Genomic DNA, 26,581 nt, shown 5'->3' on the forward strand with positions numbered 1-26,581 from the left:
ATTTACTTTTTAGTAAAGAGGAGAGTCTTTGAGAACTAGTTGTTAGTCAATTGGGTATTTACAGATGCAAGAACAAATGCCTGAGCAGTTAATACCAGCAACTAGCAAATTATCAGAGGTTAATTTCATCTGTAGAGCAGTTAACTTGTGGAATTGTCTCCTAGTGCTGTAGATGCTGACTGAAGTGTTTGAAAGTGTCTTTCTACATTAAAAAGTGGTAAATATATATGACAACGATTGTTGGAAAAAATGGGCAGGTTCCCAATTCGATGGTGAGCAAAAAAATGAAGGTTGAGAATTGGGATACCACACCGAATGTTGAAATAGGTTGTAGAAAATGGATTGCAAATGATGGTTAGAAAGTCCTTTGCTTTTATGCAGCTTTGTTACCATTTAACAACAGTGAAACTACTTTTACGTTGAAGATTGCAAGCAATGGAAAACTCAACCTGATCCAAGTAACAGTGAAAATACAAGTGACTTTTGTCACTCTCAAACTCACAAAAGCATTTTGTCTTTTTATATTGATTCTATTGTGATCATTTCTCCTTCGCCCAGACAAACAGTGCTCCCACTATTCCTTTTACCTGATGGATCAGTGAAGTTTAGACTGGGCTAGCATACCTTGAGAATCAGTCTCAGTCCATTTCTTTGTGACCAAAAGCCAGTGTGAAAATGGCAATAAATTGATGAAAGAGTAAGTGATACGGTAATCAGAAATGTCACACTGGTATTGGGGAAATGCAAGGTTAATGTACATTGTTAGAACATAATACAGATCAAATCTGCATCCAATCACATATCTGATTTGAGTGCCTGATATCACAGTGTTAAAATAAGATATTTTATTTCCCCACTATTAACATCCTTTACTTAGATATGCAAACAATTCAACAGATAGCAAAAAGGTTTATGTTTGCATTTTATTCACATACATTTAAATTCAGCACAAAACTATTTAGAAATAAACTACAGACACCAAACTATTTCATTGTTTTACATTTGAGTTTGTTAATTTACATTGTATACAGTGAAAAAGTATTGAAAACTTATTGACAATAACATTCAGTAAACAGTTCACATATAAAAGTTTAAAAGTAGTTTATGACGTTTGAAGCTTACAATGTTCCCACAGTTATAATAAACTTCAACCAAAGGGGCACTGTTTAAAATAATCCTCCTCCCAAAACATAGTTTGCAATATATGAAAAGAAAAAAAAATAATTTATCCAATAATTTTGAAAAGATGAATAATCAATATGCCATTCTGGAATGCTTTATGTCAACTGCACAATGGGAAAAGTTACTTAACCACATTTATTTCCATTTTAGTGCAATATTTAGTTAAAGCAATCCAAAGGCAAGGAATTGAGTAGCGATCTATTGTCAGCACACAAAATAATAGTATATTTTGGTTTTATTTTCTACATATGCAATGACTGAAAACCAACATTTAAAGATACTCAAAATTTTCATTTCCAGATGTTACTGCACAATTGACATTAACAGCTGATAAATGTTTGGCTGAAAAATCCATCTCTCTCAGAAAAAGGGACTGATATAAGACATTAAATAGACAAAGCAATAGCGTAATAGAAAATATAACATCAGAAAATTTTAGCCCAATTAGATTTTGTTGGATTTTAAATTATAGTTGATAATATTAATACATGAACAAAACGTATACTTTGATCACTATTTTTTTGTTCATTTTACTTTGGGGCATTAATTCAATGCCCCAAAGTAAAATGAACATGTGCAGTATTACACAATCATCTAATATTATCAAATTCTAGCCTTGAGTAATTTAATTGGATGCCTGTTATACTGTATTTTGCAACTGTGTATAAAGCTTCCTCTTAAAAAGAACACATTGCATGGCCTTGGCTGCAAGTTACCAGGTCACTCAGGATATTGAGAAAGCAAATCCAGTATTTGTCAAAGTGCCCACATGATTTAAATTTGACCTTTTTTTGTTCCATTTTAAAGAGTGAAGCTGAATTAAGTACAGTAAACGTTATTCCATGTACACCAAATAGCAAAGCATGGTAGCAATGCTCTGAACAAATGTGCAATTCTACAAGCATGGCATTCAAAGTCGCTTTTATATATAGCTCTTTGGGCTTGGCTTAATGCTGAAATTAAATCATTTGTCAAGGGGACACACTAACCAAATGCTGAGACAACTGCAACCCATAATTCATTGCCAAATTATCACTGTTTGCAAGCAGTACATAATGCAATGTTTTAACTTTTCATAATTCCTTCACAAATTTCAGATGCTTAAATTATGCACACCTGTATGAGCTGAACACAGCATCTTTATAGTGCAGAGATCCTACTCTCAAAATTTAATGTAAATACACAGATGAAATGATAAAGGAAATGATAAAGGTCAGCACTTTGTCAATTAATCCTGCCCCCCCTTCAAAATATGTCAGTTTAAGAACGGGTAGAACATTCTGTTAATACGATACCAAAAGTGCCCAGAAAGTTTCAAATAAAAAACAATAATGCTTCCATTTTATAACATTTCAAACCCTTTGACTACTGTGTAACTGTTAAAGAAAAAGATCCGGGGATTGAAGATGCACTACGCTTCATTTACTAATACAATCTGGTTCTTAAAAAGCATTCCGAGTCTTTACATAAGCATGTCAAAACTGTGACTGAAGTATCTAAAGGAGTGAACACAAGTATTCTGCCCACTGGAAATGTATATGGTTACATAGGATGCATTGAAAAGGCTTTGGCACCAGGATACATATTAAGGTTAAAAGGGGTATCTGTGCAAAGTGTATTACCATGTCAATGCATGTTCCTTTTCTTAAATAGAGGCAGCACAAATAACTGTCCCATAGGAGTTTTCATCCCTGTACTTCCAGTCTGATCAATCACAGATCAGATACAATAGCATGAGTGTGATAGAGATCATGTCAGGAGTCAGGTCTCATTGTTAGGCTTTTTATTTATACAAGCCATGAAACAAAAACATTTTAAAAAGAGATTTGACCTGGGACAGATTTAGATGTGACCCAAGGGGCTATTTTAACCTCCCAAAAGTATTATCGTCACAACATACAAAAATTTAAATTTTGTGGAGCTGATGGCATCATGCACCATGTAATTTTGTCCATAGGTCTACACAAGAATCTATTTGCATATACCCATTTTCAGTTCAAGTAAAATTGCCATTTTGGAGATGTGACAGCTTAGTAAAGACCTGGATAAAGAAACCACTAAAATACCATAATGATCCTTGGTTCTTAATGTTTACAGTTAACTGCAAATGCAACATTAAAAAGTGTTGCATACTGCACTTTTAAGCTTGGAGTTTTAGTAATACAATTCCATTTCAATGCCAATCAAAGGGTCGTCATTCCACATTCCATCAGAACACTACCACTGCTCCCAGCTAAAGTCATCCCCTCTACCAAATACTAAGAAAAAACCCAAAATGGTGAGGAAGATTACTGCATTGCCTGCCAGCACAAGTCCACAGGCTCCCCATTGGATCTGAAATATTAAACACAGGACAGAAATATTAAAATATTATAACTTGTACTTAAACTTATTAATACATATTAATATTTATAACAATTAGAACATTGTACAATGTGCATATTCAATTAGATTAAAGTATTTTACATGCAGCTCACATGACTGTCATTATATTCTGTCTGAGGGCTGTCCCCTTACACTCCCTGTCTGGCTCTCCACAATGAGGGAAACAATTCAGATGAAGCATCATTGCTGAAGCAATTGATGGAATAAACAAACTGCAATTTTTAAGCCAATCAGAAAGAGCTGCCCAGATGCAACATATTCCCCAGATTAGAATCTATGGATCAAAAGCAGGAAAGAGTATTGTTGGATAGTAACAATTTGCATATACAGTTGAATTATAGTGTATAGTAGTCTAAACCTCTGCTTATATATGTTTGATTTTTCTCCTTAATCCTGGGAGTGGGGTTACAAATCCTTCCATCTTCTTTCCCCTGTTTTTTTTTTAAAATAAGTGAAACTTCAGCCAAAATTTTATTGGCAAAACAGGAGATGAACGAAGGAAATAAACCTAATGTTGGGACTCTGTAACCTACAAAATATAGATTGTGTATATAATAAAACACACTTCAGAGGTCTTCATTTTCAACAATGCTGCCATGCGATGGTACAATTGGAATGCATAATGGAAGATTAAAACAAATAAAATTCTCCATCAAACATCCATCATGTTTTTCTGATAGTCCAGTCGATGGACACATAGATTTATTTTGTTGACGCAAAATCATTTTCATACATACATTGATTGACTGGTCTGCTCTAGACTGCAATCGAAACTGTTTCAATGAAAGATAATTGAACAATAAATTGCAACATATAAAATAGATATTATAAAACTGAATGGATAATGCTACTGTGAAGCACCTTGGGCTGTGTTATTACATGAAACGTGCAATATAAATGAAAGCTGTTTTAAGCTTGACCTTAAGAAGGTAAAATGAGACATGAGAAATTATGAACAATATGGATCAGGAATAAAGTCAGTAGAAGACTATGGAAGTGCAAAATTCTAGTGAGAATCCTAAAAGAAAGAAAGTTTGATGCCCTGGGTGAGTTCCAATTAAGCATGCCGCCCCAAAGCATCTTTCAATACCTTAGGATGTGCCAAAGTAATAATTTTGAAATGTAGTACCTGTTATACCACAGGAATACATTGCTGAATATGCCATAGAATTCCTGCATTTTCTGATTATTTTATGGGTTTATGTTCAGAAAACGTACAGATGTTTGGAAAATTAAAAACTCCGTAAAATCAACTTATGAACACATAATAAAGGTGGCAGGGCAGGTGATGTTTTGAGATTAGAGAATGTGGCTGCTCTTGAATGTCATAATCCAGAGCAAACACGTCTGCAGTAAATGTCTGCCACTTGAGGAGCTCTGGCTCAGAAACACAGAGCTGGAGGCTGAGCTGCAGACATTGTAATGCATCAGAGAGGCTCAAAGTTAACTGGACAATTCTACAGGATGCAGCCACACCCCTCAGAATAGGGTCTCCTGATTTGGTCAGTGGACATGCAGGGACAGGACGGTGTGATTGCAAGTGACGCAGGAATGCGGACCTAGAGGACAGAAGTGAAGGAACCTCAACCTTTGTAATTATCCAACAGGCTCAAGATAACCAGTATGATGAAAGCAGGGGCTGCAGGGTGGATGAGCAAACTGACCATAGCACCATGGTATAGGAAACCATTGAAGCAGGGGCATTAACAGAAATCATAGAGTCCTTACAGTGCAAAAGGAGGTCATTCAGTCCATCATGTCTGCCCCAACCACAATCTCACCTAGTCCCTATTCCTGTAACCCCACATATTTACCCTGCTAAACCCTTGACACTAGGGTGAATTTAGCATGGCCAATCAACTCAACTCGCACATCTTTGGGCTGCGGGAGGAAACCGGAGTACCCTGAGGAAACCCATGCAGACACGGGGAAAATGTGCAAACTCCACACACACAGTGACCCAAGGCCAGAATTGAACCTGGGTCCCTGGTGCTGTGAGGCAGCAGTGCTAACCACTATGCCACACTGTAGTGGTAGTAGAGGAGACAGAATAGTCAGTGGGGGCAGACAGTTCTCTACAGCTGACAGCAAAGGTCCAAGCAGCCAATTTGCCTGCCTGATTCCAAGGTTTGGGACATGTGCTCAAGGCTGAAGAAAAACCTGAATTGGCATGGGGAGGATCCAGTGAACGTGGCTCACATCAGTGCCAATAACAGAGTTAAAATTAGGAAAGAAGTTCTGCTCAGAGAGTATGAGCAGCTAGAGCCTAAACTAAAAATCAGAACCTCAAACGTTAATAACCCCTGGATTATGGCCTGAACTACAAACAGGTTGGTGCAGGATAGATTAGATATTAAATATGTGGCTCAAAGACTAATCTGGAAGCAATGGGTTTCAATTCATGGGGCACAGCATCAATAGTGGGGAAAGTGGAGGCTGTATCATTGGGATGGTGTAACCTGAACCCACGGTGGGACAAGTGCTCTGGTGAGCAGTATAACTCAGGCTGTAGAGAGGGCTTTAAACTAAATAGTGGTGGGCAAAGGATCAAGGTTGGGAAGATACGATAAATTAAATAGAGAAAACAAAGCAAAAGAGCAAGGTTGGAATAAGGAAAATGATAAAAGCATGGCAGGAAAGGAAGAGTGTACAAACCCAAGAGTGCATCAGCAGATAAGGCTAGAGGTTGTAAAAATATTAAGACAGAAATAAAGGCTATGTTTTTAAATGCATATCACATTCATAACAAAATAGATGAACTGAGTGCAAATATTTATAAATATGTATGATCTGACAGACATTACAGAGAATGATCTGCAGAATGACAGACTAGGACCTGAATATTCAAGTTACATGACATTTCGGGGGGACAGGAAGTTAAGAAAAGGTGGAAATAGTAAAGGTAAGAAGTGACTTGTGCGAGTGGTTTATAGATCCCTTAACTGTAACCACACCGTAGGATGGGGCTTACAAGCAGCTTTTCAGAATGGTTCGGTGGCAATCGTGGATGATTTTGATTCTTCCCATGAATCAGATTGGCAAAAATAGCCTGGATGATTAGTTCAGAGTGTTTTTAGGACAGCATGTCCCTGCACCAACCAGAGAACAGGTTATACTAGATCTGATAAATGTGCAATGGGACAGGATTAAATAATAACTTTATAGTGATGGCATCCCTAGGTAGCAGTGATCATAATATGATTGAATTTCACATTCTGTTTGAGATGAGGATCTAAGACTTGTGATTTGACCTTATTCAAGGAGAATTATGGAGGCATTAAGATATAGCTGCCTAAAGTGAACTGGAAATAAGGTTCAGGGAAAGAGCAGCAGAGATGCAATGGTAGACATTTCAGGAGATATTTCAGAATATTCAGAAAGGTAGAATTTTTCTCTCTCACTAGAAATTAAGAGACGGATGCACCATCCACAGCAAACTTAGGAAGATGGCATCAAGTTGAAAGAAATGGTGTGTAATTCTGCAAAGTGGTAGCTCAGAAAATTATACAGAATATAAAGAACAGCAAAGAATGACTGAAAGATTAATAAGAAGGTTGAAATTAGAGTATGTCGACTGTCAGTCTATTCTCATACTGTTTTTGCCTCTTTTTTACTTCTGAATTTTTTTTGTACACCCTGGTTCCTGCATGCATTATCAGCCTGACATCTGTCATTTGCACCTTTTTTCTGTATTACCTTAATTTCTCTTCTACCATCCAAGGAGATCTGTCTTTGGTTGCCCTCCCTTTCACCCCCTCTGTGAATTTCAACTGTACCCAGACCATCTCCTCTTTAAAGGTAGTCCATTGTTCTATTACAATTTCATCTGCTACTCTGCTGAAAAATTTACCTGGGACAGATCTATTCTCACTCCACTAAAACCGGCCCTCCCCTAATTCAGTATCTTGACTTCAGGTTATTCCACATCCTTTTCCATAAACATTACAATTCCCAAAACCAAATCCAGTGATACCTTTTCCTTCCTCACTGGGTTAGATTCATACTGATCAAGAGAATGCTCCTGCGCACACATCATAAACTCTTCCCCCTTGTTGTCCTTTACACTATTACTATCCAAGTCTCTATTAGGATATTACAATTACTCTATAATTCCTCACCTAATTTCCCCTGCAAAACCACTCTATGTCTTTCAACCCAGTCAGTGACCAACAGAATGCACTTAGCGCAATGGTACCTCTATTGCTTTTTAACGTTAGGCTAATGTTAAATAGATTCAATTCTTGATCCTTCAGAATATCTTCCATCTCCAGCACGATTATTATTCTTAATTGCTTTAGTCACTCCTCTTTTTTTCCTGAGCTATTCCTTGCTACAAAGTGTTCAGGATATTTAGTTTCTAATCCACTTGTTTGAGCCAGATCTTCATTCTCGCCATAACACCAAATTCCCCCATGACTATTTGCATTTGCAGCATACCTGAGTGCTCATGAATTAGCAAAGACCTATGAATAATTAATCTGTCTTCTCTTTCCCGGTTGGGAAATGAAAATGAAAGAGACATGATTTCAGTCAACTAGTTATTGGTGCATCCTCCAATACTCTCTATTGCATGCACATCAGTTATTATTTATTTTTGGTCTTCTGGCATTGCTGATAGAAATTTAAGCCTTTACAGACTCTTTTTGAATTTCAAATTCAAAAAAAATTAACAGTCCAAGTACTCCATTTTTGACATTCAGAAAAATCAGAGTGGGTAATAAAAGGCGGCATTTGTTGGAAAGTGCTCGAATTGAAACTTACCACTGAAACTCGAGCAAGAATTATTGGGAGCCCAAAGGCAGAAACAACGATCCCTGTGGTGAAGAAGTATGCAAGTTCACGACAGGCACTGCTCGCTGCATCAGTATCATCCCCCAATCTTCGTGCAATAAAGCTCGGAATAGGTGACAGGAAGTAAAATATCAGCACAAACAATGGCCAATAAACACTGAGGTGGGATTAAAAATGAAAAAGAAATGTAATTAAAATGGTAAAATGGTTATTAAAAGCCTGTAACACACACTATTGGAACAAACATTTGTATGTGCCTATAAAAGCAAGATTTGGTACTGCCGATTTGGTACTGATGTCACAAAACTGTTAGCAGTACAAACAGTTAGCAGAACAAACTCCAAAGCCTTTTAACAGAGGAGCTCAAGTTAACAGCCATTATGTAAATAAAGTTGAAAGGAATAGTAAAAATGATAAGACATTTTGGTAAGAAGTTTGGGATTTAGAACTTGCAAACAGTAGGAAAGAGGTAACAGTCAGGAAGATGCAATGCTAAAATAAATTTCCATTTTGTGAGTATGCAAAAAAATGTGTTACTAAGGAATGCTGGAATTGAGAGCATTTCACTTCCGAGTTGGCAGTTTCCTAGGATTTGTTTACTTAACTTCCCACAGTGGCAGTTTAGGTTCCATTTTCCTGGATACCCCTCCTTCATAAGACTGCCAGGCCTTGACTACACTCACTCCCACCACTCCCCAAATGCTGCCAACTCCCATTAGCCCATTAATACTTGCATACTCCATCCCCTCTAACGCTCCCAACCTTCTTCCTTCGTTCTGTTGGGAGTCCTGAAATTGTCTCCAAAGCTCCAAGGTGCCAGTGCATTTGCAGTGTTCTCCAATACCAAGGCTGAGGCCAAATGAATCATTGTTCTCAATGTCCACAGGTCTAATACACCTTCATATTATCTGAAGAATTCCCCTTTTATAGGCTTCCAGACCTTTGATGTCCCCTCAAGATATTAGCTTAAAGTTTTAAAGTTTATTTATTAGTCACAAGTAGGCTTACAATAACACTTCAAATGAAGTCACTGTGAAAATCCCCTAGTCGCCACACTCCAGCACCTGGTCGGGCACACTGAAGGAGACTTTTAGCATGACCAACTCATCTAACCAGCATGTCTTTCAGACTGTGGGAGCAAACTGGAGTACTCAGACATGGGGAGAATGTGCAAACTCCACATAGACAGTAACACAAGCTGGGAATTGAACCCGGCTCCCTGCTGCGTGGCAGCAGTGCTAACCACTGTGTCACTGTGCCCCCAAGAAACTATCCCAGTACTACCAGAATCCAGGCCTCAAGCTCAGTGTTTCCATATCCAAAGACTGTATTCGCACATCAACAAGGAAAGATCAGTCCTCCTAAAACTACTAAATATCACTTGTGAATAGTAACCAGTACCTTCAGCCCTCACGGGTTAGGGAAAAGACAAAAAACAGCAAAAGTCGAGGAAGTAAACCATGAACCTTCAGCATCATATTGATCTAATTGGCAAACTACACTTGTTATTTGAATGCTTTCATGTTTGACAAATAAACTTCAAACTTAATGGTTTCACTTTCTCAAACCGAGTTTGGGAATTTTGAGAACAAAAGAGCAATAACAGAAATATGATAATTGATCAAGCATTATGATAAAAATAGTCCTATAAAAGGAGCTGTGAACTACACTCAAAGACATGCTCAACATACATACAAGAGATATTTCCTGATACAAACTGTGGTCTTCACCAACGAAAAAATGAAAGTCAGAATCTTACCCATATTGTTCGAGTGCACAGCCTAACATGAGAAAGGTCAGGCCTATGGCACCACTGAAAGATAAGCCAACGAGAGCTGCAACAAAAGTGAAAAAAAATAGTGATGTACCTGCATAGTATTTACATCAGAAGTTATTTACATAATAAAGAGAACACCTGGCTATTTTGTTCCTTGCCCTTGACAGGATGCAGAAACCATTATAGAAAATGCTGGAAAAGCTCAGCAGGTCTGTCTAGCAGCATCTCTGGAGAAACAGGGTTAATATTTCTAGTCTAACATGACTCTTCATCAGAGTCATATTAGGCTTGAAATGTTAATTCTGTTTCTCTCTCTACAGTAACTGCCAGACCTGCTGATTGTTACTGTCTTTATTTCAGATTTCCAGCACCCACAGTATGTTGCTTTCATCTAAATCCCTTTGCTTCTCCAGTTGAGTCACTTGCCATCTGGAAAATATTCCAATCCTTTCTTGGATCCCAAGTTGATTACTTCATACAATCCCAACTTCATTGAACTTCATTTCCCACAGTTGTACCTGCTCATCTTTCAAGATGACACACTTGGGGTAGACTAGCCAGTTTGGGCACTATTGCAATCAGGACACACACGGCATTAGTTTTGAGAAGTGTTTTTTTCCCTCTTGGGTTTCTGCTCATTCATTTGCATATTACCAAACGTAAAGATTGCCATGAATCAGAACGATGGTCCAACAAAGGTTTTTTTTTTGCAAATCCTTGATATACGAATAGTGATAACTTGGTAGTTTGATTAATAAAGCTGAAAATGGTTTAAATATCTAAAATAGTTTGTTATATGAAGACACACTAATCAGTTTCTTAATAAATTACAAAAAGAATTCAAATCCTATAGCATGCACCTATCAGTGTCCTTACACCCCAAGGATTTAGCCTAATTTTTGGAGCCTCCTCAAAGGCCCTAAACTAGGCACGATGAGTGGAAACTCTCAAAGATGATTAAAACAACTTGTATTTACATAGCATTTTTAACAGTGTAAAATGTCCCATTACCATGGAAAGTTTTTAAAAATGACACTGAGCTACATAAAGGAGATTAGGGCATGTGTCAAAAGCTGGGCAAATTGATAAGTTGTAAAATTGTGAGGAGTGTCGTTAAAAAAATTGAAATAGGGATTTCAGGAATACATCCTATTTTTTCAGACCTTAATAATTGAAGACACCGCCGATAAGGAAGGAGCATTTAAAATAGGGGATGAACAAGTGGCTAGTCATGAAAATGCCACCATGTCAGTGCCATGAATTAAATGCAAATTAGATAAGGAACAGAAAAACAATTGGACTTCGTATCAAGGAGAATGTCAGTTTTTCCTGGAGTGCTTCTTTACAAGAATATCAAATGAATTAAGCAGGAAGAAATTTGGCTTTTGAAGAGCTCAACGTTGGAATGAAAATGTAAAAAAGAATTGCACTACAGCACCATCTAGTGTCCAACTAAGATAACCAAGATATTCAGCAACAATTCACGACTCCAAGATCATTTGTTGCCATATTGTCCCATTTCCTTTGCCCCTGCACCATGAAACCTTTTGTCCTTTAATTTTTCCTGATCCCCACCAGCATAGTGGCACAGTGGTTAGCATTACTGCCTCACGGCACCAGGGACCTGGGTTCAATTCCTGGATTGAGTCGCTGTCTGTGTGAAGTTTGCATGTATCTGCATGGGTTTTCTCCAGATGCTCCAGTTTCCTCCTACAATCCAAAGATGTGCAGATTACATGGATTAGCCAAGCTAAATTGTCCCTTTGTGTCATGGGACCAGCTAGGGTAAATGCATGGGACGATAGGGATAGGGCCTGGGTGGGATTGTGGCCGGTGCAAACTCGATGGGGCGAATGACCTCCTTCTGCACCATAGGATTCTATGATCACAGATTATCTCTTTTGTTCTTTTCCCCACCTTCTTCATCTGTCACTTGCTTAAAGCCTATCACGTTTCTAACTTGTCCCAGTTCCAATCAAAGACCTGAAATGTTAACTGTTTATCTCTCTGCAAATGCTGCCTGACTTGCTAAGTATTTCCAGCATTTTGTGCTTTTTAATATAACCAAGAGTCTGCCAAACATTAGTTTCAATGAGGAAATACAGAACAGCAAAACCATTCATAAAGAAAAGCTCACGACTTCCCAAAAGTTTCAAAAATATTATATCATAAGACCATTAGATATAGGAGCAGAATTAGGCCATTTGGCCTGTCAAGTCTGCTCTGTCATTTAATCGTGGCCGATAAGTTTATCAACCACTTTCTCCTGCTTTTCCCCCGCAATCTTTGAACTCTTTACCAATCAAGAATCTATGTCATTTTTAAATGATCTGGCCTCCACAGCCTTTTTTGACAACAAATTCCATAGATTCACCACCCTCTGGCTAAAGAGATTCCTCCTCATTTCAGTTCTTAAGGATCACCCCTTTACTCTGAGGTTGTGCCCTCAGATCCTAGTCTCTCCTACTAATGGAAACATCTTCCCCATGTCTACGCTATCCAGGCCTTTCACTATTCTGTAAGTTTCAATGCGTTCCCCCCTCATCCTTCTATGCTCCATCAAGTACAGACCCACAGTGCTCAGATGCTCCTTATACGTCAAGCAGTCATTCCTCGTATGTTATTCTACCTTCTCCATTTATGCTTTTTTTCAGAAGAAAATTGAGTTTAAAGGAATACTGGGGTAAGATTCCTTGAACTGTTTGAAAAAAAGTACACTTTATTCACAATTTATTTTAATTAAATAAATATTGGGACATGGTAACTTATGGCATTGTGGTGAAGATAGAGGAAAAAAAAAGAGTTGAGCCAAGTCTTGGCAATGGAATGTCATATTTGTGCCCAAACCTCAGGAGCACTGAAGAGATGGTGGCCTCAAACACTTACTGCCAAACACATTTTTATGGTCTAGCAGAAATAAACAATAGCACTGGAATAACCAATCTAGTACGTCCACATGCATTTAAATATTTACTATTCCTTGTACTTAATCTTCGTAGAGTCTCACTCTGTATTAATTAGCTTAACATTTTCGTTTTGGTCATCAAAACACAAGTGACGGGGGAACTGTCTAACTGCGTTCAAAATTCAATTATTTTTAATTGCCTTTCCATTTGAAAGACTTCTCTGAATATAGCAAAACCTACAAGTTTGTAGTCAGTAGAGTTTCTTCTCACATTAAAAGACACAAAGGAAATTCTGTGCATGAATTTAACCATATGTACTTTTTGTTTATAACCTTATTTTACGTTATAGAATTTCAGTTACAGAAAAAATAGCAAAGGAAATAAAAGATGAACTTGCATTCGTATAGTGCTTTTCACAACATCAGAACATGGGCGTCACATCACAGTGATTAGCACTGCTGCCTCACAGCACCAGGGATCCAGGTTGGATTCCTGGCTTAGGACACTGTGTAGAGTCTACACATTCTCCCTGCATCTGCATGGATTTCCTCTGGGTGCTTTGGTTTCCTCCCAAAAAGTCCTAAAGATGTGATGGTTAGGTGGATTGGCCATGCTAAATTCTCCCTCGGTGTGCTTGAACAGGCACCAGAGTGTGGCGACTAGGGGATTTTCACAGTAACTTCATTGCAGTATTAATGTAAACGTACATGTGAAAGTAATAAATAAACTTAAAACTTAACGTGCTAACCAGGTCATAGTGAAAGAGGAGGTAATTAATACAGCAGAAGGATTTGAAATCGATAGGTTGGTATTAGATAAGTAGCCCACTCTTAAAATGGATAAGGCATCAGGACCAGATAAGATGCATCCAAGGATACTCATCAGGGAAGTGGATGGAAATTGCAAAGGCATTAGTCATAATTTTCAAGATTTTATATTCAGAGGTGGTGCCAGAGGGCTGGAAAATTGCAGGTGTCACATCCTTGATCAAAAAAAGGGCATAAAGATAAGCCCAGCAACTACAGGCCCTTCTGTTTAACTTTGGTGGTGGGAAAACTTCTAGAAATAATAATGTGGGACAAAACTGTCACTTGAACAAATGCAGGTTAGTTAATGGTTTAACAGAAAATCTTATTTAACCAACTTGAAGTTTTTCAAGAGAAAGTTGATGAGGGCAATGCTGCTGAAGTGAAGCAGAGAGGCTAGGGTACTAACACAGTGAGTGGTTAGGGTCTAGAAAACACTGTCTGAGTATGTAGGGGAGACAGATTCAATTGAGGCTTTCAAAAGGAAATCAGATAGTTATCTAAAAAGCAGGAATGTGTGGGTTTCAAGGAGAAGGTGGCGGAATAGCACCCGGTGAATTTGGAGAGCTGCAACAGGTACAATGCGCAGAATGGCTTCTTTCTGTGCTGTAACGATTCTACAATCAACAAAACTGGTAAAAGCTAACCACAGTCTAATTTTACAGTTTGCACATCATGTCACAATCGGAGTATTTAATATGGTGGAAGATGACGTCAAGCCTCAACAGGAAGTAGACAATTGGCACATGCAGCTTCATGTAAACACAGTAAAGTCATGCATTCAATAATATAGAATGGGCAGAAAGATTACAGGAGTAAAGGGGGAAAAACAGACCAAAACAAAAAGCTAAAGGGATGCTCGGCTACATAAAGATAAAAGGAGTGTCGATCAAATACAGTAGCCTTGCCATTTGTTGCACTAGTCAGATCTCACCTAGAATATTGTGGGCTGTTCTAGAATCCACATAACAGAAAGGATGTATTCTCAGCTGGAATAGGTTGAGAGCAGCTTTCAAAAGATAGAAAACATGAAGACAGGGTCAAAGAACTGGAACTCTTCACCTGGGAGAAAATGCTGAAGTTTTCAAACTAATGTGGCTTCAGGCTGTAGCCGATCAGTTAGAACGGTATCAATTGTAAGACTGCTGGACAAGAGGACCTGATTAAAATGGTTTCTTTTAGGCAGAGTGCAAAGGGACGGAATCAATGGTGAGCATTCAGAATTTGTTTTCATCATCCCAATGTTTAGCTGAATGAAATTGCGAGCTCTCCAAAACTAGAGGATAGACTGTCAGGCTGACAGCATAGTGCAGTGGCTAAGGGAGGTAGCAGTCAATTGTTAACAGTGTACACACTTGCATTGATGATCACAGCCTCAAGAGGGGAGGTCAGGAATTCATCGAGGAAATCAGCACTGTCAACATTTGGTGAAAGGAAGATCAAGAGTTCAAAAGCTGGGAAATGAAGTTTAAACAGACCTACAGATTCATTTTTGCAGGATAGGCACTTAAGGATATATGGGTAGTGAGGGACACAAGAGGTGATTGAAAATAACCTTTCCAGAGATCAATGTCATGAGGGATGAGAGAGTACTGTCCTTGTGTTCTAATTTATTAGGTAAATTCTTTGGGTGGGAGTGTCACTTGAGGCCAATGTTTATTGTTTGTTTCTCACTGCCTTTGAAGACAGTAGTGAGCCACCACATCAAATCACTGCAGACCATGTGTTGTAGCAATACCCACAGTACAATTAAGGACAGAGTTCCAGAACTTTAACTCAGCAACAGGGAATGAATGATGATAAAGCTCCAAGTCAGCTGAAGTGTCTGATTTGGAAGCAAAATTGTAGATGTTGTTGTTCCCATAAGTCTGCTATCTTGTCTTTTGAGGTAGTAGAGGCCACAGATTGAAAGGGGAAAGCCTTGTGGAAGGGGATTTCTAACCAGCTAATTAGATTTATAAGCAGAATGCAGTCTTTTAGAGGACAAGGAATCAGTAAAAAGTTAAATGATTCTTAGACCTGCTAACACAAGTAGCTTACACACGTGTGAATGCAGTAAATGAATCAAAACAAATAGTTATGATTTTAAAACATATGTGCTGATATTTTATGATATTTTGATGTATTTCAAATGCATTTAAGTTACTGAAAGATGTGATGGTAAAAGTCAATAGTTTAAAGCCAAAGGTCTGGGAACTTGTTAGTAGCAGTTTTATCGGGTGGAATTTCTCCAAGGTACGCATTATGTAACATTAGCAAATAGATGCATTCATTGCTCAGACACGAAGATAGATATGAAGCTGGTCGCAGGAACACCTGACTATTCAACTTGGCAGTGAGCCGGTGGGAATGTCCATTTTGACCTTGCAGCAACGTCTGCCGTTACCAGGGAACAGGGATGATTTAGTGCCAAGAAGAGAGACTACATTCGGAGTCAGAAGAACAAACAAAATAGCACCGTGCTATTAAGTATCATACAGTTGGTTGAAGTATTTGACAGAGATTTATACTGATGTATCAGTGTTAAATGAAATTGATTTTAAGCTACTGAAAGGCAGAATTATTTATTAGAAAAAACTATAATTGATCTGCTTTTGACTATGTACGTCAGATTTTTCAAAGAGGTTCTGTCGCTCTGTTCCAGAGCTACTTAACCCTTTGTGAGACTCCAGGCAGCTGTTTGTATGGTCTTGTTTTATGTCTTACAAGTTAAATAATTTTTGTTATGTCTTTTGCATAGAGATATTTACCTTGCGAGTTTTGAATTGTTTAAGAGAATTAAGACACAATTGGCCACTTTGAAATTTCCTCACAACAAGCATGAACAAGTTGCTGCAGTGCATCTTCCAGAGGACACAGATGGCAGCCACCGTATGTATGCTCGTGGTGAAGGGAGTGAATAATTAAGGCAGCCAATCAAGCAGGTTGCTTTGTCCTAATGGTGTTGTGCTGTGTGTGTGTGTCTGTTATTAGAACTGCACTCATCCAGGAACGTGGAGAGTAATCCCACAAATTCCCGCTTGCATCTTGGACTGGTGGACTGTCTTTGAGGAATCAAGTGAGTTACCACAGAATTCTCAACCTCTGACTTGTTTCTGCATCCACAGTATTTTTATGGCTGGTTCAATTAAGTTTCTGGTCAATGACAACCATGAAGTTGCAATTCTTGGCCTCCAACAACCGTAACTATCTTACTTTCTGCTAGGCATGAATCCATCCAGTGCAGAATTTTCCCCCTACTTCCCATCGACTTCTATTTTGCTTGCACTCCTTGATGCAGTGCTAGGTCAACTTCTGCTCTGATGTCAGGACACTCACTCACATCCCGCTCCACCATCAGAATTCAGCTCTTTTGTCCATGACTGAGCCAAGCCAATAGTGGAGTCAGGAGTCAATGCCTGGCAGAATGCAAACTGAGTGGCGGCAAACAACTTATTGTGGAACAGGTGCACATTAATGGTAACTTCCATAATTTCACTGATGATTGAGAGTAGACTGATGTGGTGGTAATTGATTAGATTGGATTTGTCCTGCTTTTTGGGGACTGGACACCTTAAAAGAGAAGAAAATTTGGGGATTGAACATATCTGGTCAATTTTCTACATAGTTGGGTAGAAGCCAGCATTATAGCTCTGCTGGAGCAACTTGGCTAGGGTCATGGCTAAACTTCAGTGCTACAGATAATAGTTGCCATAAACTATGCCATATCCAGTGCATTTAACTGTTTCTTGACATCACAATGTGAACTGAACTAGCCAAGGGCCAACATCATTTTGCTGGAATCCTCAGGAGGGCGGCGAGATAGATCATCTACTCTGCACTTCTGGCTGAACATGATTTCAAATGCTTCAGCCTTATCTTTTGCACAGACCTGCTGGGCTCTCCTTGTTAGTTGTTCAACTGCATATCATCAATTATAACTGGATCTATCAGAACTGTACAGCTTGGATCTGATCCATTGTTGGGAGGGGTGAGGGTCACTTAGTTCTCAGTCTACCTTATTTATCACAATACATCTTCCCATTAAAAAGTGAGGGTATCAAAAGGATACAAGGCAATATGAGCTGGTAAAAATATTAGAAAGGCACTGTGAATTAAAAGAAATGCTATGAATATTCAAAACAATTATTTTTGATGTTACAATGAATCCCTTGCTAGTACAAGTTTTTAATTTTTAGCTAGATACTATACATTCATAGCTCTTCCTGTGCTATGAAAAAGAACTCAAAAAATGAACAAGTTGGTCAGTGAATCCACCCAAAGATAAAATGAATTTTTGAATCCTATGTTAAAGAATTAGGCTTTTTCTTCAAACTTACAGCAGACAGTAACAGCTTACATGAAAACTGCAGGCATTTGACTCAAAGAGAAAAAAAGGAAAGTCTGCAAAACTGGAAATCTTAAACAGAAAATGGCAGAACTACATATGTCAAAAATGAAACTATTATTCTTGTTAGGACAGAGAAGGATAAGGAGGGATTTAGCAGAAATGTTTGAAATTGTGAAGAATCTTGAGTAAATAAAGAGAAACAATTTCCATTCTCAGGAGTAAATGAGATCGGAAGTTAACTGGCAAAAGAACCTGGAGAGGGACTTCTAGACAGGAGGTGCCCTCTGGAAGAGTTTTATATCTACATTCCCTCTTTTTGCCCATAGCCCTTTAAAATTACTCATCCTCTAAAATCAGGTTGGATAAGTTCTTAAGATATTTATGCAATTAGTTTCCAATATCTTTCCAGCATTTCAGATCCTGACAATTCTGTGAAAACATTTTTCATCTCCCATTTAGCCATTTGTCAATGATTTTGACTATATCAAAACCTACTCATAGCTTCCTGAGTAAGCTATGAACAGTATTAGTTTAAAAAGAAAAGGCTTATAAGAGTGCAAGTCTTAAGATTGGCAATATGTTAGAACCAGAAAGGATCATCAAAATGTTCATATAAAAGTTTGCAAGAGCAAACTAGCCGGGAATATACAGATTGTAAGAGCTTACATAAAGAAAGAAAACAGTTAAATGAAATGTTGCTTCTTAGAAGCAGAGACAGAAAATTATGGGGAAAGAAGAAATGGCAGACACTGAACAAATAAGTTTTGACTATCTTCAATGTTAAAGACACAAGTTGCACACCTGAAAGAGAGAGTAACTAAGGTGCTAAAAAGTGAAATTAAAATTAATATCAGCCAAAAAAAGGACAAGAGAAACTTAAGGGGCTAAAATCGGATAAATTCCCAGGAACTGATGGCCTATGTCCTTGGGTTTGAAGGAGATAGCTACAGACATAATGCACGCTCTGGTTATGTTTTTCCAAAAATGACTAGATTTTAGAATAGCCCAGTGGATTGGTAGTTAGCAAATACAAGTCCACTATTCAAGAAAGGCTGGCGAGAGAAAAAAGGAACTGCAGGCCAGTTAGCCTGACATCAGTCATCTGGAAAGTGCCAGAATCTATTAAAAAAGTCTGAACAATGCACAGAGAAAGTCACGGTATAATCAGGCAAAGTCAACATGGTTTGCAAAAGGGAAATCCTGTTGGACAAGATATGGTGCTTTGAAGTGGTAACTCATATGTAGATAAGGTGGAATCATAAAATGTAGTATTCTTAGATTTCCAAAAGGCATAAGATGACAAAAGATTTATAGGTAAGTTAAGGGCTCAGGGAGTTCAGGTGATACATTAGCATGGATAGAGGATTAGTTAACAACAAGAAACAGTACTTAGGCACAAATGGGGCATTTTCAAGCTCGCAGACTGTGAACTGTGGAGTGCTGCAAGGACCTCTGGTGGGACCTCAGTTATTTAAGAGGCTGAGCAGTTTATCTTTTGCTGATGCTACAACACTGGGTGGAAATAAGTTATTAGGAATACAGAGGCTGCAAAGAGATAAAAATAGGTTATGCAAGTGGGCAGATGGGTTATAACATGGCTAAGTGAGAGATTATTTATTTGATCAAAGAAACTTGTAAATGTTGATGTTCAAAGAGACCTGGGTGTGTTCATCCAAGGAACACAAAATTGGTATGCAAGTACAGCAAGCAACTAGGTAGGAAAGTGGCATGTTGGTCATTATTAAAAGGGAGTACAAGAATAAAATAGTCTTAGTGTAACTGTACAGGACTCTGAATACTACCTGCAAATTTGGTCCCCATATTTACAGAAGGATATAATTGCATTGGAGGCAGTACAGCACAGGTTCAATGGTTTGACCCCTGGAATTCCGTGGGCTGCCCTCTATTCTCTGGAGTATAGAAAAACAGGAGGTATCTTATTGAAACATATAGAAGAGACTTGACAGGGAAAAACACTGGGAACACATGAGGCATCAATTATTTAGGAGAGAGATGAGAAATTTCTGCACTCGAAGAGTTTTGAATCTTTGGAATTCTCTACCCACAGGGTTGTGGACGTTCTATCGATGACTACATTTGAGGCTGGGATAGACAGAATTTTGGTCTTTCAGGAAATCAAAGGATATGGAAAACAGGCAGGGAAAGTAGAGAAGCCCGAGATCAGCCACGATTGTATTGAATGGCTGAACAAGCTCGACAGAGTTTCTGGTCTATTCCTGCTTCTTTCTCTTTAGTGTTGTGTATTCTGTAGTTATTGGCTCACTCAACCAGAAGAATAATTTTGCCTCATCCAGGCTTCACATCCTCTTATCCATGGAATCCTGACAGTGCAGGAGGCTTGTATGCATTCACCTCTTAACTTATCCTATTTCAAAAACAAGTGTTATCTTTTCCAACCTCCCTTCAATAACTGAAGTCACTCATTCCTGTTACCATCCATCACAAGCAGTAGCTGAGGCTAAAGGCACAGGTGCACTTAAAGAGAACCTAGATAAGCCCATGAGAAAGAAAAGGACGGACAAATTAACATGGTTAGATAAAGAAGGGTGGAAGTAAGCATGTCTGGAGCATAAACACTGCACGGACCTACTGAATTCAATGGGCTGTTTCTGAACTGTAAATAGATTGTGTATAATTGTGTAATATCCTGGTAATCGTGCTTTGTTACACGTGTACATTATTCTTGAAGTGTGGTGTCCATAAACATGCACAATACTTCACGAAGGCCTAACCAATGATAAATTCAAGCACAATCTCTTTCCTTTTATATTCAAGGCCTCCATTCGTAAACTCAAGTAACTCATTTTCCTTTAAACATCTTATCAATCTGCCCCGCTAATCGCAGTCCATGAATCACTTGCAATGGCTAAAATTGTGTGCTACTACCCCATCATTTCTACCAACCAAGAATCTATTCTTAGCTTCCTCCTATCTCTCATCTACATGCTGCCACTTGGTGACATCTGAAAGCCCAGCACCAGTTTTCATGTGTACAGTGCTGACACCCTGCTCAACCTCACCGCCACCTCTCTCAATTCCACCACTGTTCTAAATCAGCAGCCTGCTTCTTTGACATCCAGTACTGGATGAGCAGGAAGTTTATTCCAATTAAATACTGGGAAAATTAAAGCCATTATTTTTGGTTCCCATCCAAACTCCATTTCCGAGCTGCAGACTTCATGCCTCTTCTGAGCACCAGTCTGCTCACAACTTTGGTGTCACATTTGATTCCTGAGATGAGCTTCTAAATTCAAATGCAGGCCCTCACTGGAGTGCCCATTTCCATCTCCATAACTTCTTCTTTGTCCGTATCAGCTTATCAGCTGCTGAAACTCTCGTTCCTGTCGTCATTGCCTCTAAACTTACCCGTTCCAAAGCACTCCTAGCTGGTTTGCTACATTCCACGCTCTTACAAACTTGAGGTCATCAAAAACTCTGCCACCTATGTCTTAATTTGCAAGAAGGCCTGTTCCCCTATCATATGGGCCTGTGCACTTGCACACCAAGTGCTCTCACTTCACCTACCCCTCTCAGTATATTCCATTTATTGTGAATTGCCTTTTACTCTTTGACCTCCCTAAATGCATTACCTCACGCTTATCAGAACTGAACACCATCTGTCACTTTTCCACCAATCCAGCTATATCATTTTGGAACTTACCGCTATCTCTACACAGCCAATTATTGTGTCGTCTGCAAATTTTCCAATCATGTCTCCCCACAATCAAGTTACAAAAATTTCTATATTAATCAAACAGTAGGGGCCCCAACACCAAGCCCTGTGGAACACCACTTGATGTAGAGATGCTGGCGTTGGACTGGGGTAAACACAGTAAGAAGTCTCACAACACCAGGTTAAAAGTCCAACAGGTTTATTCAATAGCAAACGCCACTAGCTTTCAGAGCGCTGCAGGTGAGTGGGGAGTTCTAATCACAAACAGGGCATATAAAAAGGCACACACTCAGTTTACAGAATACTGATTAGAATGCGAGTCTTTATAGCTAATCAAGTCTTAAAAGGTGCAGATAATGTGAATGGAGATAGCATTAAGCATAGTTAAAGAGATGTTGTCTCCAGGCAGGACAGTAAGTGAGGTGTTGCAAGCCCAGGCAAGTCAACGGGGTTACAAATAGTGTGACATGAACCTAAGATCCCGGTTGAGGCTGTTCTCGTATGCAAAACTTGGCTATCAGTCTCTGCTCAGCGACTCTGCGCTGTCGTGTGTCATGAAGGCCGCCTTGTAGAACGTTTACCCAAAGATCAGAGGCCGAATGCCTGTGACCGCTGAAGTGTTCACCAACAGGAACAGTCTTGCCTGGTGACTGTCAAGCAGCGTTCATTCATCCACTGGCATAGCGTCTGCATGGTCTCCCCAATGCACCATGCCTTGGGACATGCTTTCCTGCAGTGCATGAGGTAGACAACATTGGCCGAGATGCAAGAGTATGTACCATGTACCTGATGAATGTTGTTCTCACGTGAGATGACGGCATCCATGTCTTGCAGAGGTTGCTGTGGCAGTGTTGTGTGGTGTCATGCTCACTGTTCTCCTGAAGGCTGGGTAGTTTGCTGCAGACAATGGTTTGTGAAGTTGTGCTGTTGTTTGAAGGCAAGAAGTGGGGGTGTGGGGATGGCCTTGGTGAGATGTTTGTCTTCATCAATAACATGTTGAAGACTCCGGAGAAGATGTCGTAGTTTCAGGAAGTACTGGACGAAGGGTACTCAGTCCACCATGTCCAGTGTTTGTCTTCTGAGGTCAGTGTGATCTGTCGCTGTGGCACGTCAGAACTGTCGATCAATGAGTCAAGCACCATATCCTGTTCTTAAGAGGGCATCTTTCAGCGTCTGGAGGTTTTTGTTGCAATCCTCCTCATCTGAGCAGATCCTGTGTATATGGAGGGCTTGTCCATAGGGGATGGTTTCTTTAAATGTGTTTAGGATAGAAGCTGAAGAAGTAGAGCATCATGAGGTTATCCATGGGCTTGTGGTACAGTGAGGTGCTGAGGTAACCGTCCTTAATGGAGATGCGTGTGTCCAAGAATGCAACCGATTCCAGAGAATAGTCCATGGTGAGTCTGATGGTGGGATCGAACTTGTTGATATTATCATATAGTTGTTTGTGACTGAAACATGAGGCTAAAGGAAGAAAATGTCAATCACTGAAACAACTGTATGATGATATCAACAAGTTCCACTTCTCCCTGCTCAGATGAGGAGGATCGCAACAGACACCTCCAGATGCTGAAAGATGCCCTCTTAAGAGCAGAATATGGCGCTCAACTCATCGACCGACAATTCCAACGCGCCACAGCAAAAAAACTGCACTGACCTCCTCAGAAGACAAACACGGGACATGGTGGACAGAGTACCCTTCGTTGTCCAGTACTGCCCCAGAGCAGAGAAGCTACAACATCTTCTCCGGAGTTTTCAACATGTCACTGATGAAGACGAACATCTTGGCAAGGCCATCCCCACTTCTTGCCTTCAAACAACAGCACAACCTCAAACAAACCACTGTTCGCAGCAAACTACTCAGCCTTCAGGAGAACAGTGCCCACGACACCACACAACCTCTGCAAAACATGCCAGACCATCAACATGGATGCCATCCACCAGGTGCATGGTACATATTCTTGCAACTCGGCCAACATTGTCTACCTGATACGCTGCAGGAAAACACATCCCGAGGCATGGTACACTGGGGAGACCATGCAGACGCTACGACAACGGATGAATGAACACCGCTTGACAATCAACAGGCAAGACTGTTCTCTTCCTGTTGGGGAACACTTCAGTAGTCACGGGCATTCGGCCTCTGACCTTCGGGTAAGCATTCTCCAAGGTGGCCTTCACGGCACACGACAGCACAGTCACGGAGCAGAGACTGACAGCCAAATTCCACACACATGTGGATGGCCTCAACCAGGGTCTTGGGTTCATGTCACACTATTTGTAACCCCCATGACTTGCCTGGGCTTGCAACATCTCACTGTTGTGTTTGGAGATGATACACGTCTTTAAGAACATAAGAACATAAGAAATAGGAGCTCTTATTCATACAGGCAGAAATTTGTCTACATGTATGTTCTTCTATATCCTTCTCTCTATTTGGGGATCTGTAGTATACTCCTTAGTAGTGCTTTTTTATTCCGATGCATAAAGCCTCATTTGTTAATCCATTTAGTATATCATCCCATCTCACAATTGAAATTGTTTCTTTAATCAATAACCCCCCCCCTCCTTTTTTGTCACCCACTTTATCCTGCCTGAAAACTCTATATTCAGAGATTTTGAGCTGCAAGTTTTGCCCCTCCTTTAACCAAGATCCCGTTATAGCGATGACATCCTGTGCCATCTGTTTCCTAATTGATAGTGAAATGTCATGATATTGAATACACTGCCTGAAAGGGTAGTGAAAGCAGATTCAATAACAACTTTCAAAAGGAAATTGGACTCTACACTTGGGAAAAAAAGGTTTGTAAGGCTATAGGGAAAAGAGAGCAAGACTCACTGGATTTCCCACATAACAAGCTAGTACAGGTACAATGGGATGAATGTGCTCCTTTGTGCTGTGAGATTCTAAGATTGACTGTCCAGCAGGATGAGACCGTCCTAAACTGCCCCATTCCTATCTATCCAGTTATCAGTAATCACATGTAATGATTTCTCTTCCTGCTCCCACAGTATTACCTTTGAAGCTGCACAAAGATTTGTCCTTGCTCCCTAACATTGCTCATCTGTAATGCTGTCCCCATGGTGAAATCATCTGAAAGCACAACACAAGCTCTCAAACATGATGATATCCAGCTCCACCTCATCACTACCTCGCTAAACCCCACCACTGCCTAATTTGTCATACAGCTTTGATCTACATTCAGTATGGGTCGCTCATCCTTTTCCAAAGCCACTGTCATCGCTCCCCTTCAAAAATATTGTTCCCTCCCCATCAACTCTGACTCCTTCCCTTGTCACTATCTGAGGTAGACGCAATCAGTTCACAAACTTAGCTCCCACCATCATGACTGCCTATTTCCGACATTGCTTCAGCTTATCTGGTGCAGACATGATGGACCAAATGGCCTCCTTGTGTGCTGTAACAATTCTGAGGTTCAGTGAAGTGCTGCTGAAATTCTCATCCATGTCTTTGATAACGCAATGCTTGACAATTCTAATACTTTCCTGGCCAGTCTTCCATAAACTTGCGCTAACCCAAGACTCTTACTGCCACTTTCCACACTCAGAGTCCCATTCACTCATCATCCCTGTGCACTGACCCCCAGTCCCACAATTATTCTAGTTTAAAATTCTCATCCCAGCTTTTAAATCCCTCTATGCTTTGGTCCTTGCTTTCCCCACAATCTCCTGCAGCCAGCCAAACACTGCTTCCCTGAGAACCTTCAATTCTAGCCTCTTGCACATCCCCAATTTTAAGAGGCTCCAGATGCTGAACTTAACACTCAACAATTTGCTGTCATAAAATATTTCTCTCCCCTCTTTTCCCTCTCCTGGCAACTTCACATCATTTATTCCTTCCACCGTTCCCCTCAGCCCAGATTCTCTCCTGCATTTCCACATCAATACCCCCACCCTCCAGTCTATATTCTACCCCCTCCTTCCAATTCACCACCCCAGACTTCTGCAACCTCTTCTGCCCCTCAGTTCCCCCAACCAAGGCAATCCCCTCCCCCACCACCTCACAAACTCCTAACCCTTCCTAACCACCCCCCCCCAACCAATCCCAGCCTTCATCCCAAAATCACACACAACTCCCTCCCACCTAAGGTTACCCCCATCACCTACCAAGTAACTCCCTGGTTACCTCCAATCCCCCCCCCCCCCAGACAAGTTATTCCCTTAGGTTAACCCATGCCTTGCCAAGGTCACCCCCCCTCCCCCAAGATATCCCATCTCCCTCCTCAAGTTACCACCCAACCCTACTCTAACCACCTCACTCCAATCACCCCTCCCTCGCCCCAGGTAACCAGCCGGCACACACCTCACCCATCGCCACAATACACTTGGTAACCTCCCCCCCAAAAAAAAATTAGGTACAAGCGGTATCCCTCCCTCGTATCCCCCCAGAACACTCCTTTCCGGGTACGTTCCCCCCACCCCCCACAAAATCAGGTACCCCAGTGTACCTCCCCCCACTGGCCCAGGATATGCCCCACCCATGTTGCGCCCCCCACCCACCGACTCCCACGCAGGAAGAACCATCGCCCTCTTACAGACCGAGCCCTCCACACTCGGCCCATGAAGCACCAGCACTGCTCCCGACGACACCATGAGCAACCAGCTAAGTGCGGAGGCCAGTCCCTACCTTTAATCCCCGCCATCTTCTCGCTACTCCGAATCCTGCCCTCCCCCTTCCGGCACCCACCG

General features: G+C 40.2%; 1 protein-coding gene across 1 annotated transcript; it reads right to left on the reverse strand.

Annotated features, from left to right (window-relative positions):
• Positions 1-904: 904 nt before the first annotated feature.
• Positions 905-26,581, reverse strand: LOC145347788 (leptin receptor gene-related protein). Its single transcript, XM_080195606.1, has 4 exons — positions 26,520-26,581; positions 10,118-10,193; positions 8,329-8,515; positions 905-3,516 (listed from the first exon to the last, which is right to left on the reverse strand). Exons 1-4 carry the CDS (start codon positions 26,533-26,535, stop codon positions 3,400-3,402), a joined length of 396 nt encoding a protein of 131 aa, XP_080051732.1. The 5' UTR covers positions 26,536-26,581; the 3' UTR covers positions 905-3,399.

The sequence above is a fragment of the Carcharhinus amblyrhynchos genome, chromosome 9 (assembly GCF_965287045.1).
Source record: "Carcharhinus amblyrhynchos chromosome 9, sCarAmb.v2.hapA, whole genome shotgun sequence".
Taxonomy (NCBI): domain Eukaryota; kingdom Metazoa; phylum Chordata; class Chondrichthyes; order Carcharhiniformes; family Carcharhinidae; genus Carcharhinus; species Carcharhinus amblyrhynchos.